Genomic DNA, 16,272 nt, shown 5'->3' with positions numbered 1-16,272 from the left:
TATCCCAATATCCTACTAATATCCATAAATCAAAATTAGGCTGTAGGATGTCTTAGCTCATATTTATAGAGTCCATTTGATTCAAGTGTATCACTTAATATCACTTAAATGTTTAAAAACCTGAATTTGAAGCTGTCATAAAGTTTTCCCTAACATAAAAAACAGAACAACAACGTGTTCAGAATCACAAGAAATTAGATAGCCAGTATCATAAAACAATAATTTAGTAATGGCATATGAAAACTGTTTACTGCTGGTAAACACCTTATAGGCAGAGCAATGACCACATGAAAAACAACCCCTTAATGTTGTACCATCCAAAGATCTTTGTCTCTTAGCTGTTGTGCTCATAGGCATCATATAATGATTTAGCATATTCCCAACAGTACTTCCTCACCTACAGTTGAAAATACATTATAATGGCAAATGTCTTCAACTTCTCTGTCGCTTTATAAGACATTCCAATATTTATAAATTAACTCTCAGACTGTCTTGATATTATATCTAAAAGTTGTAAAAAAAGTATCACTCTGGAGGTTTAAGGTGTCTTTCTCAAATATTAAAAAGTTCCCCCATTTTTTGAAACCTCAACTTACTGGGATTTAAAATAACATGTCTTCTATAACTCCTATACAAAAACTTTTTGGTTATGTAATTTCAAAAGTGTTAATAATCATGCAGAGATGAACAACCCCTTTAGATTTTATAATATTGAAAAACAGGAACATTCATGATTTTTCATGGAGGATAACAGCTTGTAGCCTCAAGCAAAGAATTTTTATGAAACTCCTTTCTGTAAATTGAAGTAGTCAAAATAAAATTGTCATATTATTTGACCAAAACATCCAAAAATTGTATCTTCTCTAAATTATAAGTCAAATTAAATTGTAAACCACCCCTCCTATTCCTTGTCATTTAAATATTGCACAAACTCAAATAAAAATTCTACTTCTGAAGTCCATACCAGCCTATAATCATCCAAATATATACGCAAATGTTCATGGCATAGTTACAGATATTGTGGTTAGTGTCATAAATTAGTGGCTCTTCATAAAAAGGTCAACATAAATGGGGCCAAAAATCTGCCTCCATCACTGTACCGTTCAATTCTAGATATCATTCATTGTCAAACTAAATAAAATCTTCATTTGTGCAAGTTCTGTGAGACTTAAAAAAAATTGAATCCAGGGCTATACAAAGAAATTTTATTTAACTAATATTGTAAAGCTAACAACCTAGATCAATGCAGAATATTGGTTTATAATGCATTCACATCCAAGGTACACGTCCCAACCTGTTTCCAACTGTGTATCCTGTATATTCTTTAAAAATCTAATAGTGTGTTGAATCCTTGAATGAAAAATAGATAATAATGGTTTTAAGTAGAGTCAAAAAACAGAGTGTAGTTCATTAAGAGAACCATGACCAGGAGGTTCAAGTGTTTTTTTTTGTGTGTGTGTGTGTGTGTGTGTGTGTGTGTGTGTGTGTGTGTGTGTGTGTGTGTGTGTGTGTGTGTATTTTAGGCAGCATATAAAAATGTTGCCTACTAGTGTCAGACACCATAAGTTGAAATGCTATATTTTCACTAAAAATACCTTCTTCGACCACTACTTTCAAAATGTTATCAATATACAACTTAAATTTCTCAGCTGGATCGAAATACATCTTCTGATAAAATTTCCTGTGGAAAATCCCGCATAACTACTGACCCACGGTTATCAGGTGTGTTTATAACTAACTTCTTGCCATGAGTCAATTTATTTAATGCCTGCATTTGTTCAAATCAAAATTGTTATAACTCCTCTTTTTATATGTAAAATTAAAATGTAATTCTTTTAATACTGATTCTTTGAAAAGCAGCAACATTTTTATTCACAGGTAGATGAAAGTTAGGTGGTTTAAACTTTGTGAAAATATTATCATTCACATTACAATTTTTCAAAAAATAAATTAAAATTTAATTTATGACAAAAAGCCATAACATCCTGTATCAGGTTAGTTTCAGATGCTGGGGCAGTAGGAATGAAATTAAAGCCGTTATTTAACACAGATATTTCATTCTCAGATAGTTTAGCAGGATAAATGTTGTGACTAATGTTGTTCTCTTCTTATTCTAGCTGTTGCAAAACTATGGGGCCTCCATGCTTTCTCTAGTGATATGCCTAACCATCCTCTGTTTTCTAAAGGGTGGTCACATTAACTCTCTTGCCATTAGGTGAAAAAATAAGGGATGCCTAAATCAACATCAATAGCCAATGAAAAAATCTTCATCTGAAAACTCAGGAGTGTCACTATTTTTTTTAAAATAATGTCCAGAAGAAACCCTTTTCCGTGTGTTGGTCACCTTTTTTAGATTTGCCATCAAGATCGGACTCCACAAACCTAACACGCTTTATGTATTGCTTCCATGTAAACTATTATTCACATGGTATTGCATGTCTCTGCGATACTTTTTTAAATGTTATTGTTTGAAGTCAGTTTCTAAAACTGTTAAACTCAGAAAGGAACTTCTGCTGTTGACTATCAGAATCATGTTACTGAAAAGTTGCTGCCACCTCATGCAAACACTTCACTTCCTGTTCTTGTTTTGTTATTTGTCTTGCATATAGATCAGTCAAGACATGCACAAACATTAAAGCTGTATCCTGCTGAATTTGTTTCCACTGACCCAAAAATAAATCATTAGGATATGACACACTTGGTTTCAATAACATACAGAGAATGCTGAGTGTTATAAGCATCAGCTCATATGCTTGGAGCAGCTTTTGATGCAAAACCAAAGTCTGAAGTTTTTAGTGACCAAAATTACCTGTTTAAAAGTATGAAGTGATGTACAAATTACATTAAGAGTACCTGTATTAGACTGAGATCACTCCACTCTACTCCATTTTGTTCACAGAACAGTTCCAAATCATCTTTAACCAAGGTTAATCCACTGACCATAAAAATCAGATTCATCAGGAACAAATGCTGATCAACTGCACTTAATATCCAGAACCAACAGTGAAGTTCACACAAAGAATCCATTGTTAAATCAAACACAACCCTCGCACATATGGTCTACTAGCCAAACTGTTACGTGTAAGGATTGTATTTGGTTTCAAAGATTGTCTCAAGCTAAATGTAAAATATAGAATCATTCACCAAAAAAGCTACTCCCACTTCGTGTATTATAGATGACACTACTTTTAAGAAAGATACTGCCATAAGTGACCCGTGTACTTGCGAGGACAGCTGTCTCTTATTTAATCATCATATCTCCATCATAGTTAGGAAATCCTTCTGATTGACTCAGGTAATTCCCACCAGAATGTCTTCAACATCCAGCTAAGTCATCCTACCACTGTACTCTTCCATTATCAGACCAAAATTTGAATACAGTGTTTCCTTTTGTATGTGTGTACCACTCAGCTAGTTAGGCCCCAAAGACTTCTAGCCAAGGAAATTAAAGGCCTTTAATCCTTCATCTGTCATGATGGATTGTAGCCTGCAGGCTGCTCAAATGTGATGTGTCTCACTTTTATGTGTCATGAAAAACATACACCAACAAATTAACAAGACTGGTTAGAGGAACCTCTAAAGCTAGCTATGAAAACAGAATTGCAGCAGATAGTAAAGACAACCAAACGGCCTTCTATAGTTATGTAAAGAATCTCCACAGCAATACCCAGATTTGCTCTGAGCTACTGAGCCAAATGATATTGCCAGTATACTGGCTGACAGATTCAGTGCCAACTTTACCCCTCCCCCCAAAGGACCAATCACAATACCAGTAGATTGCCAGGCATCCAGTATTACTGCTGCACAGGTTAAAACAGCACTGTCCAAGTCCAAGAATACAGCTTCTATAGGACCTGACAGTATCCCCGGCTGTGTTCTACATGAATTACAGAGTGAACTGGCACCTCACTTGTGTGCCCTGTTCAATCCCCAGCCTCACCTCAGGCTTTGTCCTTACTGGATGGCGCACTGCTACAGTCATCCCTCTCCACAAGGGAGGAGCTACTACAGACCCCGGGAACTATCAACCCATTAGCCTGACGAGTCTGATATGCAAAGCTATGGAATGCATCATCATGTACCTAATAAACAAGGATATAGGGAATCTCCAAACTCAGGATTCTACACAGTTTGGTTTTTTGAAGGGTAGATCATGCCTGCTCAACTTAGTTGACTTCTTTGAGTCAGTCGCCAGAACTGTTGATGAAGGCAAGGTGGATCATACAGCCTACCTTGATCTGGCCAAGGCCTTTGATACCATTCCCCACTCAGGAATCATAGAAATACTCACTAAGCTAGGCATCAACCCCTATATCACTAGGTGGGTTGCAAACTGGCTCATGGATAGAGCCCACAGTGTGAAAGTAGCTGACTCCAAGTCAGACAGTCGACCAGTCACAAGTGGAGTCCTACAGGGTTCAGTTCTTGGTCCTCTCCTGTTTGGTATCTACTTCTCTGAAGTCCAGGCCAACATGAAGGGACTCTGGCTGACAAAGTTCGCAGATGACTGCAAGTTGGTAGCTATTATTAACTCCCCAAGTGATGTCAACATCCTACAGAAAGGCTGGTGCCAGAACCATGGCCTTAAGCGCAATGCCAAAAAATGTTTCGTCATCCCCCTTGGGAAAAAAAACAGTTCCCTTGAATTACCACATCAATGGTAATCCATTGAACACAGAAGGTGTTATAAGAGATCTAAGAACACAGGTTGACAGCAACTTCTCTTTTGGCCACCACATTGCCACTGTTTTCAGAAAGTCCTACTATGTGGCATATCTCATTACTAAGGGTTTTTCATCAAGGAAGAAAGAAGTCATCGTCTCCCTCTACTCTTCCCTCATTAGGACAATCATGGAGTACAATGCCCCATTTGGCATTTCCCTCACTAGACACCTGCAACAACTGGAGAGGCCGCAAAAGTACCTCACAAAGAGGATCCTAGGCCTTAAACGCTTGTCCTATATGGACAGACTCAAAAAAATCCAACTATTTTCTGCCTCATATCACCTACTTAGAGGCAATCCTTGCTTGACTTACAAAGCCATGTCTGACCCAGATCTGTTAGAAATGCTACATCTAAAGAAATCCCAATCCCTCCGCACCACATGCTCCAGAGACCTCAACCTCATTACCACAATCAACAGAATATGCTGGAGGGACAGGTTTATAACCCAGAGACTGCCCATGCTATGGAATAGACTTCCCATACATGTCAAGCAGAGCACTTTACTGGCCCTCTTCTAGAGAAATCTTGATGAGTGGATGGGGAATAGAAAATTCATCCCAGGGATCACTCCAGTGGCTCTACTTGACAGAGGCACTAGGAACTAAGGTTTGGTGGCACGATGCTAGGGTAATCCTATGTGCTAGGCTTGTAAAGGCTCCAGGGCCATTAGCCTAGTACACACCTGTTAACCTATGAACCTATGAATAAGTTCCTAACTCAATGTATTAAAAAACTATGGGATGCGTTATCACTTCTCATCAAACAACATACTATTTTTAACTATCTTTAACGCTAGCCTTGATGACTGGATGGGTTGACAGACATTTACAACAGGGTTATCATGTATGTCCCTGACTGATTTGAGAGGTGAGCAATATTTGGTGCTTAAAAAGAGAGTTACGAACTCTCAAGTGGGTCTGTTTAAAGGTGTATATGGCTAGTTATCATACAGTCCCTATGATCATTTACCCAGTATTGTTCCCGTATGTTCATACCTTATTATATGTGTGTGTGTGTGTGTGTGTGTGTGTGTGTGTGTGTGTGTGTGTGTGTGTGTGTGTGTGTATAAATATATATATATATATATATATATATATATATATATATATATATATATATATAGTTGTATGTCAGATGACCGATTTTTTATATATATATATATATATATATAGTTGTATGTCAGATGACCGATTTTTTGGAAACTCAAAAAAAATATCAAAGAACATAAGATCGAGTTTCTAAAAACTCGAGCATCAAAAAAAAAAATCTACCTTTTTTACCTTTCTGCAGGAGGACAAGCCCCCCTGCACCCCTTGAAAATTATATCAACTCAGAGATCACACTACAGTGAGGAAAAGAGTAAATTTCCTCATCCTTGCTGTAGCTCAATCTCCATCCAAAAGTTTCAAGTTTTTAAAAACTCGATCACATGGTCTTGACCACATGTAGTTCGAGTTTCTGAAAACTTGATCAACTGATAGGGGCCCACATATATATATATATATATATATATGGAGCTGGTACATTTTGTCGAAAGCACATTTCGCCGAATTTAATTCCTCCAAGACCAAATCACCAAAAGCACAAATCGCCGAATTGAAAACTGCTAGTTTCGTCAAATGGTGCTTTGGTTCATATGTGTTTAGTCAACACAATTTGCATAATTTGGTTGACTAAACAGATAGTCAACACTTGTTGAGAACAGCACCAGATTGGATGATTCTCAGACTTGGGGAATTTGCCCTTTCTCAGAGAAATGTGCACTCTCAGAGGTAGAATAAATTATTAGCAGGGACTAGGGACATAGCTCCTACACAAAAAAAGATGTTTTCTTTTAGCTTTTGTTGTGAACTTTTTGCATGTGCTGAGATTGATGCTTGGTGAATGTGCAGCAGCATGTCAACTTGCATGATGTCAATAATTTGGTGTCGACATTATGTACATTGATAACAGTGCCATTTGACAAAGATAAGTAAATACACACACACACACACACACACACACACACACACACACACACACACACACACGATTGACATGGTCTCATACATACATCAACGTGTGCATGTGTTCATCTATCTAAAAACATATATAATAATTTTAATATATAAAAATGTATATATATATATATATATATATATATATATATATATAAAATATAGAACAAATATGTAATAAATATGTTATAACCCTGTTTTTTCACTTATATTACAACACCTGTTTGTATTATATTAACTACCATTTGTTTTCTCTATAAATTGGCTAAGATTTCTCTAAATATTAAATAATTGGCAAGTTAGTTGTATCTATTCTTAACCAGTGTTTTCACATTTTGCCTAAGTTGTTATAATTATTGAAACAGTAGATGTTTCGGTATTATTTTTGAAGACTGTAAAATTATAATTCTTAAAATAATTTTATAATACTTATGTTTTCTTTCTAGGCCTCCACTGAAAATGGGAATCTACCCAGATGGACTTTACCAGTAGTCAAATGTTAATAAATAAATAAGCAAGAAATACATAAATTGTGTATATATATATATATATATATATATATATATATGTGTGTGTGTGTGTGTGTGTGTGTGTGTGTGTGTGTGAGTGTGTGTATACACACATATATATATATATATATATATATATATATATATATATATATACACATATAAAGAGATATATGTGGTGTGTTTGTGTGTATATATCTGTGTGTGTGTGTGTGTGTGTGTGTGTGTGTGCATCTGTTTTGAGTGTGTACGTATGTGTGTATACATGCGTGTTTGCATCTGTGTTGTGTGTGTGTGTGTGTGTGTGTGTGTGTGTGTGTGTGTGTGTGTGTGTGTGTGTGTGTGCGTGTGTGTATGCGCAAGTGCGCGTGTGTGTACACCAACATGTGAGCATTGAGTGCTATGTGTAACTTCAACTTATGACAAGATTTGTTATTTTTCTTTAAGCTCCACAGCTAATTCAGGACCTTTATAATGCATTTTCTCAATTTATTTATTTATTAGCACTAATATCATTTGATGATAATTTACAAACTTATATTGTAATCTGTGATACAAACACTTGCCTAACTGATTTTTTTTTTATTCTTCCAGCAATTTGTAGAAACAACTGCGGCGATGGATTTTGTTCACGTCCCAACATGTGCACTTGTGCCAGTGGTCAAATTGCACCTTCCTGTGGGACCAAATCTAGTAAGTTTTAGTTCATGTTTTCTTTTTTTTTTTTTCTTGTTCTTCTTCTTGGGGAAAGAATGCATTGTTTTGTATTTTAATTCCTATGGCATTGCATTGCAGATAAGCAGAAGAGGTAAAAGTAATAAATGTACTGAAGGGCTAGTTCTGCTTAGTTTTCACAGAACATGAAGAAAGTGAGACAGCCTTACCTAATCAATGAACTATCCTGAACTGGACAAGCTGATTAGAACCCTTTCATGGAAGATAGGGTCATGGATGAACCATGCAAACTAAGGTTGTTTAAGGATTCTCTGTGCAATACTCCCAGAGGAGTCATAGAGGCTTTCACTGTGCTGATGAGATAAGCACAGCTATATCCAATGGGGTCACATATTTTATTTCTATCACTCTTGTAACAGTAAAGTGAGAAGTTAAGATAGTGATTTTCACTACAACAAACATGCAGCATTATATGCCTTTCATATGCCCGAGATGGCCTATCTCTGTGGTTTTGTCTGCACTTCTACAGAATCCTCATAGGGCCAGAGTGATATTCTCATTGTTACTGCCATCTTTTGAGATATTTTTAACTAAGAAGTGTGCTAATTGAACAGGAGCTTTGTCTGTGTATCAAAACAACATGCAAAATTGTTTGCTCTTTGCAAAGATGAGATGGTAAAAAATATTATGACAATTAAATATGTAAACTTCATCTTCAATGCCAAATGCAGTAGAGTTTTATAGCATACATTTGATCTTACCTTCTCTTCGTTTTCTGCTTTGTAGGATTATGGTATGTTTATGTGTTGACTTGTACTTCAATTAAATAAGTAGCCCTATAAAACTAAAGTTCCTGAAAGTAACAAATAAGACAGAGAGAAAGAGGGAGTGAGACTGATGTTAGAATTAAAAAAAAAGAGAGACAACTCTTTAAAATTCCTTTTTTATTAAATTATCCTGCACCTAAATATTCAAAATGTTTTCTTTGTGACCAAAAAGAGTGATAAGCTCAAGACAGGCAAATTGCCAGCTGTTCCAATAAAATTAAATATGCCATATACAGAGAGACAAAGAACATCCATTTAAGGGCATCTTTTTTAGCTAAGTTTGAGCTGATGTAGTATACTTATAACTTTTTTCATTCTTTGGCTGATATACTGTAAAGTTATTTATGTCCACTTGTGCACCTGTGTGTACCTGAGTGAAATATGCAAAGGAATGACAAATTTGAAACACGTTTTGAGAAGCATACAGATAAAGGATTTGCCAAAATGTGTTTGCCCTGTAAAATCAGCTTAACATGCAGTGTGTGGAAATAGTGGACGATTCACAAAGCATAAAATGTGTCTGCAGTGAAAATCAGCTCTAGTACAGAATGCATAGAGATATAGGAGGATATATCGAAATGTGACTGCTTCCCCCACCCCCAATTCCCCAACCACCCCTGCTTCACTACATTTATCCCCACAGAATTACACCTTCTTTTTATTTTATTTCTTCAGCTCTTAAAGGCTACATAATGTTTATCTTCCTATTCTTTAATTACTGTGATACTATACAAACTAACCTTCTAGTAACATCTTCCTTCAAAAGTTATATATGCTTGACTATACATTGCATTAAGGATTCCTTTGTATATTATAATGTGTACTCCACTCTACTTTTCTCCTGTATTACCATATACCTCAGCTTGTCACCGTTCTTCCATTTTCTTGTGTACTTTATTATCATTCTTATCACTCTCTTCCTTTAACTTTGTATCTTTCTCTTTCACCTCAAAATAATCTCTTTTTTCTTTTCTCTTCATCTATTGTGGCAATATTTATTCATTATACCTTAAGTATACCACATTTCTCCCAATTTTTTTACTTTCTGCTGAATTCTACTTTCTGCTTCATTTTCAAACATTATATTTTATGACTTTATAGGGTCATAGCACGTACTAGGCTAGCTGCACTTGTGGACCATTTTAAGCTTAGCTATTTTCCCTTTTTGTGCTCAAAATAACCTATCCCATTTGGTTATAAAATGGCTTTACCTATCCCATGGTTGATAACTATGTATTACCTCTAATGAGAATAACTAGGACCATACCATAGATAATTTGAGGGGACCCATGTATGTGATAAAACATTTGGGAGCTGCATTTGTCTATTTAGTAGTACATTGGCAGTCCTAGGGTAAATGTTCTGTTTCCCATCCATAGATCTAAGTTGTGCTTGAAAATGGATTGGGATAAACTTTGTTTTATGTGGATGGGAAGTCTGTTCCACAGCAGTGGTATCATCTGTGAAATATACCAGTCCCACCAAATTATTTTGTTGATGTCAGAGAACTTTTCCATAGAGTAACACTATTTGTATACTTACTTAAATATTATGTTACTCTTATTTATTTACAAATATGGGTGTGTATGTTGGCATTATTGTAATATTCCTAAAATATTTTTGTAATTATTGTATCTGTTTGTTAGTCTTTGTTTTGTATTGGACCTTTTTCCTCAGGTCTCTCCTGAAAAGGAGCTTTGCTGCTTAGTCACACTACCCTGGTAAACAAATGCAAAATAAAATAAAATAATATATATAAAATCAGCTCTAGCACAGAATACAAATACAGGAGGGTTCATCAAAATGCAAATATTAATGACTAATATGTCATCCCATTTTGAATGAAATTAGTTTTGACTACTCTGCCTCCCCCATACACATACTATGTTCCAGAAATTAAAACATATATATTGATAATCAACTCTTCATGTCTCAGTGAATCACAAATTACAGTGTAAAAAAGACTGATTCTATATTAAGACTGGCACCTCTCATGTTCATTGTGTGATATGAAGGAATATCTGGCATGTAATTTCATAAGAAAAATAAATTTAAAAGCAATATAACTGCATTTTGTTAGAAATGTGCTGTCCTGCAATGGTGAAAATGAGCAACTACTTGAGTGGACACTCTGCTGCAAGTTTTAATGAAACCATGTCAAAAGACAAGGTTTGGAAGTTTTCTGTCTAGTGAAGTATAATACTGACATTGACAATTCAGTAAACTTTCTAAACCAATCCAGGAAATTATAGACCCATCAGCCTAGATAACATGATCTGCAAGGCCATGGAGCAGATTATCATGGACCTCATTAACAAGGATATTGGCAACCTCCAAACACTTGATCCCATCCAGTTTGGTTTCATCAAGGGAGGTCATGCCTGCTAAATTTGATTGACTTCCTTGAGCCAGTCACCATAGCCATGGACGAGGGGGAGACGGTGCACACCACCTACCTTGACCTGGCTAAAGCCTTCAATACTGTTACCCACTCAGGTATAATAGATAAACTCTCTCAACTAGGTGTCAATCCATATGTTACCATATGGGTAGCAAACTGGCTCACTGACAGAACCCACCTAGTCAAAATAGGGAAAGCCACCTCAAGCAGTCAGCCATAACGAGTGGTATACCCCAGGGATCAGTCTTGGGGCTCTTGTTGTTTGGGATATTTTTTTCTGAGGTGCAGGCCAAAACCAGTGGGCTATGGCTGACCATGTTTGCAGATGACTGTAAGCTGGGCGCTGTCATCAGTTCCCCTAGTGATGTGGACATAGTCCAAAAGGGTGTCACCTTAACATATGACTAGTGCCAGAAACATGGCCTCAAACTGAATGCCAAAAAATGCATCATTGTCCCTTTTGGGGAGAGTGACATTGCCACAAATTATCACATTAATAACAAGTTCATAAGCATGCAGTCAGTCGTGAGGGACTTGGGCACCCCAGGTTGATAGCAAACTGACTTTCGACCACCATATTGCCTCCATTGTACAGAAAGCTTTCTACATGCCCCACCTCATTAGTAAGAGTATCTCAGACAGGGACAAGATGGTCATAACATCCCTGTATTCTTCCCTTATAAGACCCATTGTTGAGTACAATGCCCCTTTCGATGTGTACCTTACAAAGCACATGCAGCAGCTGGAGAGATCACAGAGGTTCCTCACCAGGAGAATCCAGGGCCTCAAACATCTGCCCTACACAGATAGGCTAAAGGCCCTGTCCCCCTATTCAGTCTCCTACAGACTCTTCAGATGTGACCTCTGTCTGGCATACAAAGCAATCTCAGACACTGCCTTGATGGGACTGCTGCATATCTGCAAGTCTAGCTCCACTCGAGTAACCTGTACACGCGACCTCAACCTGGTCTGTGAAATCAGTAGGATTTGTTGGCGGGACAGATTTATGTCCAGAGACTCCCCCTTCTGTAGACTAGACTCCTACTCCACATCAAGCAGAGTACCTCATTAACCCTTTTTAAGGGCAACCTGGATAACTGGATGGAGAACAGAAAGTACACCCCTGGGATTCCACCTGTGTCTCTGCTAGACAGAGGCATTGGGTGCTGACTTGTCGGAACATGGGCTAAATTCTTGCCTAGGCTTGTAGGGGCCTCAGGGCCAATAGCCTAGTACTTCCTATGATCCTATGATCCTATAAACTCCACTAAAACTTTATATTACCAAAACAGTGAATTATTTTTTATTATGGTAAATTGTACATCCACATATTACATTGTCTAATGTAAGACTAACATGCATTGGAAAGTTATTTTTGAAATGTTAACACTGATCACTATACATTTTGCTGCATTTACCCAAGTAAAGACATTTATCAGAGGTTGTGTGGTTTCCTAAAGGGATTTGTGACTTCCAGTATATTTGCTACCAACTTTCAAAGTACTGTTTTTCATCTCTTACCTTGTGAACATTTGTAGTGAAAATGCACTGTACTCAGCATGGACTTTAAACAGGGACTATGAAATATAATTTGGAAGGTCAACATACTATAGTATGCAATACACATGTAATTATTAATAAGAAAAAATAAATAGAAGTTGGGGAATCAGTGTATATCATGGAAGGAATTAAACTAATGAGTGACCAGGAAAGTGAAGCCCTATAGATAGGTAAGACAATGGTAGAAGAGAACTTAAGTGTGGCAGACGAAGGAGAACTGCTATTCATGGCAGATATACTGAGCTAGAAGTTAAAAACAGCACCATTTCTTCAGGAAGATGCAAAATTAGTATGATTTATATTTCCTTTACATCTGACTTACATGATGGAGCTTGCATTGTAACCTCCTATGGAAGGTGGTTATCGTTAAAAAAGTGACCATGCTGTCATGTCATATCATTCCCAGTGAGACCTCATATTTGTCTGTAATACAAGTAGCACATTTCAGGAGAGGTAGCTTTGGAACTATCATTGCATACATAAGTAAGGTACTGTCACATATGTTGGAAGGAATGGTTAGAAACATACCGCTGGTTAAAGTTAATCAAGCTAATCACCAAATGAAAAAAAAAATCACTGTTATAGTTTTAAGGAAAGTACAAAAAGTATTAGAGAAAAGTAACTGGAATTCAGTTAACACAGTGAAACTCAAAAATGTTAAAAAGGGAAGAACATCAGCTGAAATGTGAGACAGGAAAAATAAATCCCACTCCCTCCAGCAAAAGCAAGGACCGAGGAAAGAGTAGATAACAAGATTAGGAAAAGTGGCGAAGTATTTTATATTTATATTAAGTTGTAATGTAAAATGTGAGTGGCACATGGAAGCTTAAAAGGGGAACAATTTTAGTATGAAGCTGGCAGCAAAGAGGGATTACTGAAGGGCACTTCTGACATGTTTTCATAGAAAAAGAAAGGGAAGCAACCATTCTAACCAGATGAAGTGTCCTGGATAGGAGAGACTGTTACAGCCCTTCCACAAAATGAAAGGTTGTGGGCGAACCTGAAAATTCTGCTGATGTGCAAGTAATGGAAGCAGACTTGATTCACCACAAAGCAGGAACTAGCCTGTTACCCTGATGATCATTATCTGCTGCATTTTTATTTAAAGAAAGACAGTAAGCTTTAAGAATTAGGACTTTCTTTGCTCCAGTTATAGTTTTCTTTCAAAGACAAAGCAAGACTAAGTTGCTTGTCTACTGCACTGTAATTACCCAAGGAAAGGACAGTCAGCTTTTGGCCACTGTAGTCCAAGGTCTCTCAGCTGTAGGGGTAGCTGGACATAGCCCATGCCTCAGGAGTACATCCTGTATGCATGTTCCTCCTAAAGCTGCTTGCTCAGTGGTACATGCCCTGACCAAATTGTGTGGACTGGATCCAAAGTGCAGAAGCCCAACATCTTTTGTGATAGCTGTTCGCCAGTATCAAACCCCTGTCACATTGCATGAAAGTGCTGACAGGATGACTGATAAATGAATAGGAAGAGCAGTAGAAAGTAAGATGGGAGATGAGCAGTTGGGATTCAGATCATGATGCAGCACATCCGACTCATGCTTTGCAGTGAGGCTGATGGTTGAGAAGAAGCTAGAGATGAAATATTCCAATTAGGCATTTCTAGACTTGGAGAAAGCATATCACAAGGTCCCAAGAAAGCTGATTTGGGCAGACTTGCAATGGTTCAAAGTCCTAGAAACATTGGTAGAACTGGTGCAGGCTCTGTACAAAGACCCAATGACTCAAGTACAAATAGTGTTTGGAGTCACATAGGGGCTCTCAGAGGAAGTGAGTGTGCATCAGGGTTCAGATCTGAGCCCACTGCTGTTCATACTGGTGATGGACTACATTAGCAAACAGGTTGGGTCAATAGCACAATGTCAAAGACGCATTACTTCGAATGTGTCTTCATCGAACCCATAAAAACGAAAACTGAAAACAGCGAAACTACATATGAGCGATTTCTTTCCCTGGGAAAGAAATCGTTTGTCCAAAAAAAAAAAATATATATATATATATATATATATATTATACACACAAAACAAAGTGGGGGGCTTCATCCACCACACCCCCCTAATGTGGGAGGTCTTTGCCCCCTACACCCTCCCTAACTAAATATACCAACTCCAAGATCGCAATACAGTTTACAAAACAGCAAACTGCCGGAGGCAGGCAAATGATTTCTTTGCCAGGGAAAGAAATCGCTCATATGCCTCTTCGCTGTTTTCAGTTTTTGTTATTTTAAGTTCAGCGAAGACGCATTCCAAATTATGCATTTTCAATGATCTAATAGGAACTCAACAGGTCAGAGGGGACAGGTCAAAAAAGCTGCTGTGTGCTAACGATGTGGCATTACAGGCAAACTCTTAGCAAGAACATCAGCAAAAGATAGAAGAAAGGAATGCAAAACTGAAGTCACATAGGTTGAAATTAAGCAGAGTTAAGACAATTGTAATGGCAACAAATGGGAGAAATCAGAAGAAGCTAAGTATTAAGATACAAGAAAAAGTAGTATAACAGCCTCCAGTATCTGGAAGGGATGGTTGAAGAGAAGCGAAGTGAGGTTGTCAAAGCTAGAATTACAGAGACTGCAGACAACTGTCACAGAGTGTCAAGTGTAGTGTATGACAGAAGATTGCCAAAAAGCTGAAAAGTAAGGTGTATAAAACAGTTGTGTGACCAGTACTGCTGTATGGGAAAAAAAGCTGGGCAGTAAATGCAGGCAGTTGAGGATGCTAGAGGTCAGGAAGATGAAGTGCTTGAGATGGGTGGTGGGATGCACACTGTGAGACAAACAAAGAAATATGGATATCAGAGCAGAAGCCAAACTAGCTCCAGTTGCACAGAAGGTCAGAGAGAATATATTACAGTGGTTCAGGTGCATGGGCCAAAAAACAGAAGGCTAGCTAGTGAAGAATATTTTGGACAGACAGGAAGAAGGCAAGAGGAAACAAAGGCATCCAGCAAAGCGGTCGATGGACTATGTGAGCGAAGACATGCGACAGTCAGGCAAGACAAAGGTTAAAGAGAGGTACTGAATCAAGAGAGATGATGACAGTTGACACGACACCCCGATCCCATATAGAAAATGGGAAAAAACGGTGCTGATATTGATGATGTTTCATGAGTGTGTCTTCCTTTGCCATGCTGTCTTCTGTTGCTCATTTTACAGGTGTAAAATGCTGACTATTAATCTATCATATGTTAACTAACTACAGATGCCCACTCAAAGTAATTGTAAGAGATGCAGAAACTTGCCATATCAGTTGCTCTTTAAGAAACCTCAAGAAAGGCCACTACAGAAGTAATATTTTTCCTGCACAGCCGCGGTGGGACAGCGGTAGCATTGTTACCTCACAGCAAGAGGTTCTCCCGTTCGATTCTCGGCTGGGCTTGGGAGTGCCTTCTGTGTGGAGTCTGCATGTCCTCCCCATGGTTGGGTAGTGTTCAAAAGACATGCGTGCGTAAATGGGTGTGTCTTCATTGAAGGTTGGGTGTCGAGCTGGCACCTCAGCGTTTCGTAAAAATCTACTGCCAATCATTAGCGGACCGGAGTTCCGCTGTGGCGACCCCTTACTGGGAAAAG

The 16,272-nt window shown here is 37.7% G+C and overlaps 1 protein-coding gene across 1 annotated transcript in view; it reads left to right on the top strand.

Moving 5' to 3' along the window:
* FBN2 (fibrillin 2) overlaps positions 1-16,272 on the top strand; it is a 2,449,070-nt gene that overhangs the window by 373,785 nt on the left and 2,059,013 nt on the right. The window contains exon 3 of the mRNA XM_044060803.1: positions 7,827-7,925. Coding sequence (XP_043916738.1) covers positions 7,827-7,925 — 99 coding nt within the window. The remainder of the gene's footprint in view (positions 1-7,826; positions 7,926-16,272) is intronic.

Source organism: Protopterus annectens, chromosome 2.part0 (genome assembly GCF_019279795.1).
Source record: "Protopterus annectens isolate FY-2018-M chromosome 2.part0, PAN1.0, whole genome shotgun sequence".
In the NCBI taxonomy this organism is placed as follows: Eukaryota; Metazoa; Chordata; order Ceratodontiformes; family Protopteridae; genus Protopterus; species Protopterus annectens.
Note: the sequence above shows the minus strand (reverse complement) of the source record. Positions and strands in the feature narration are given on the sequence as shown.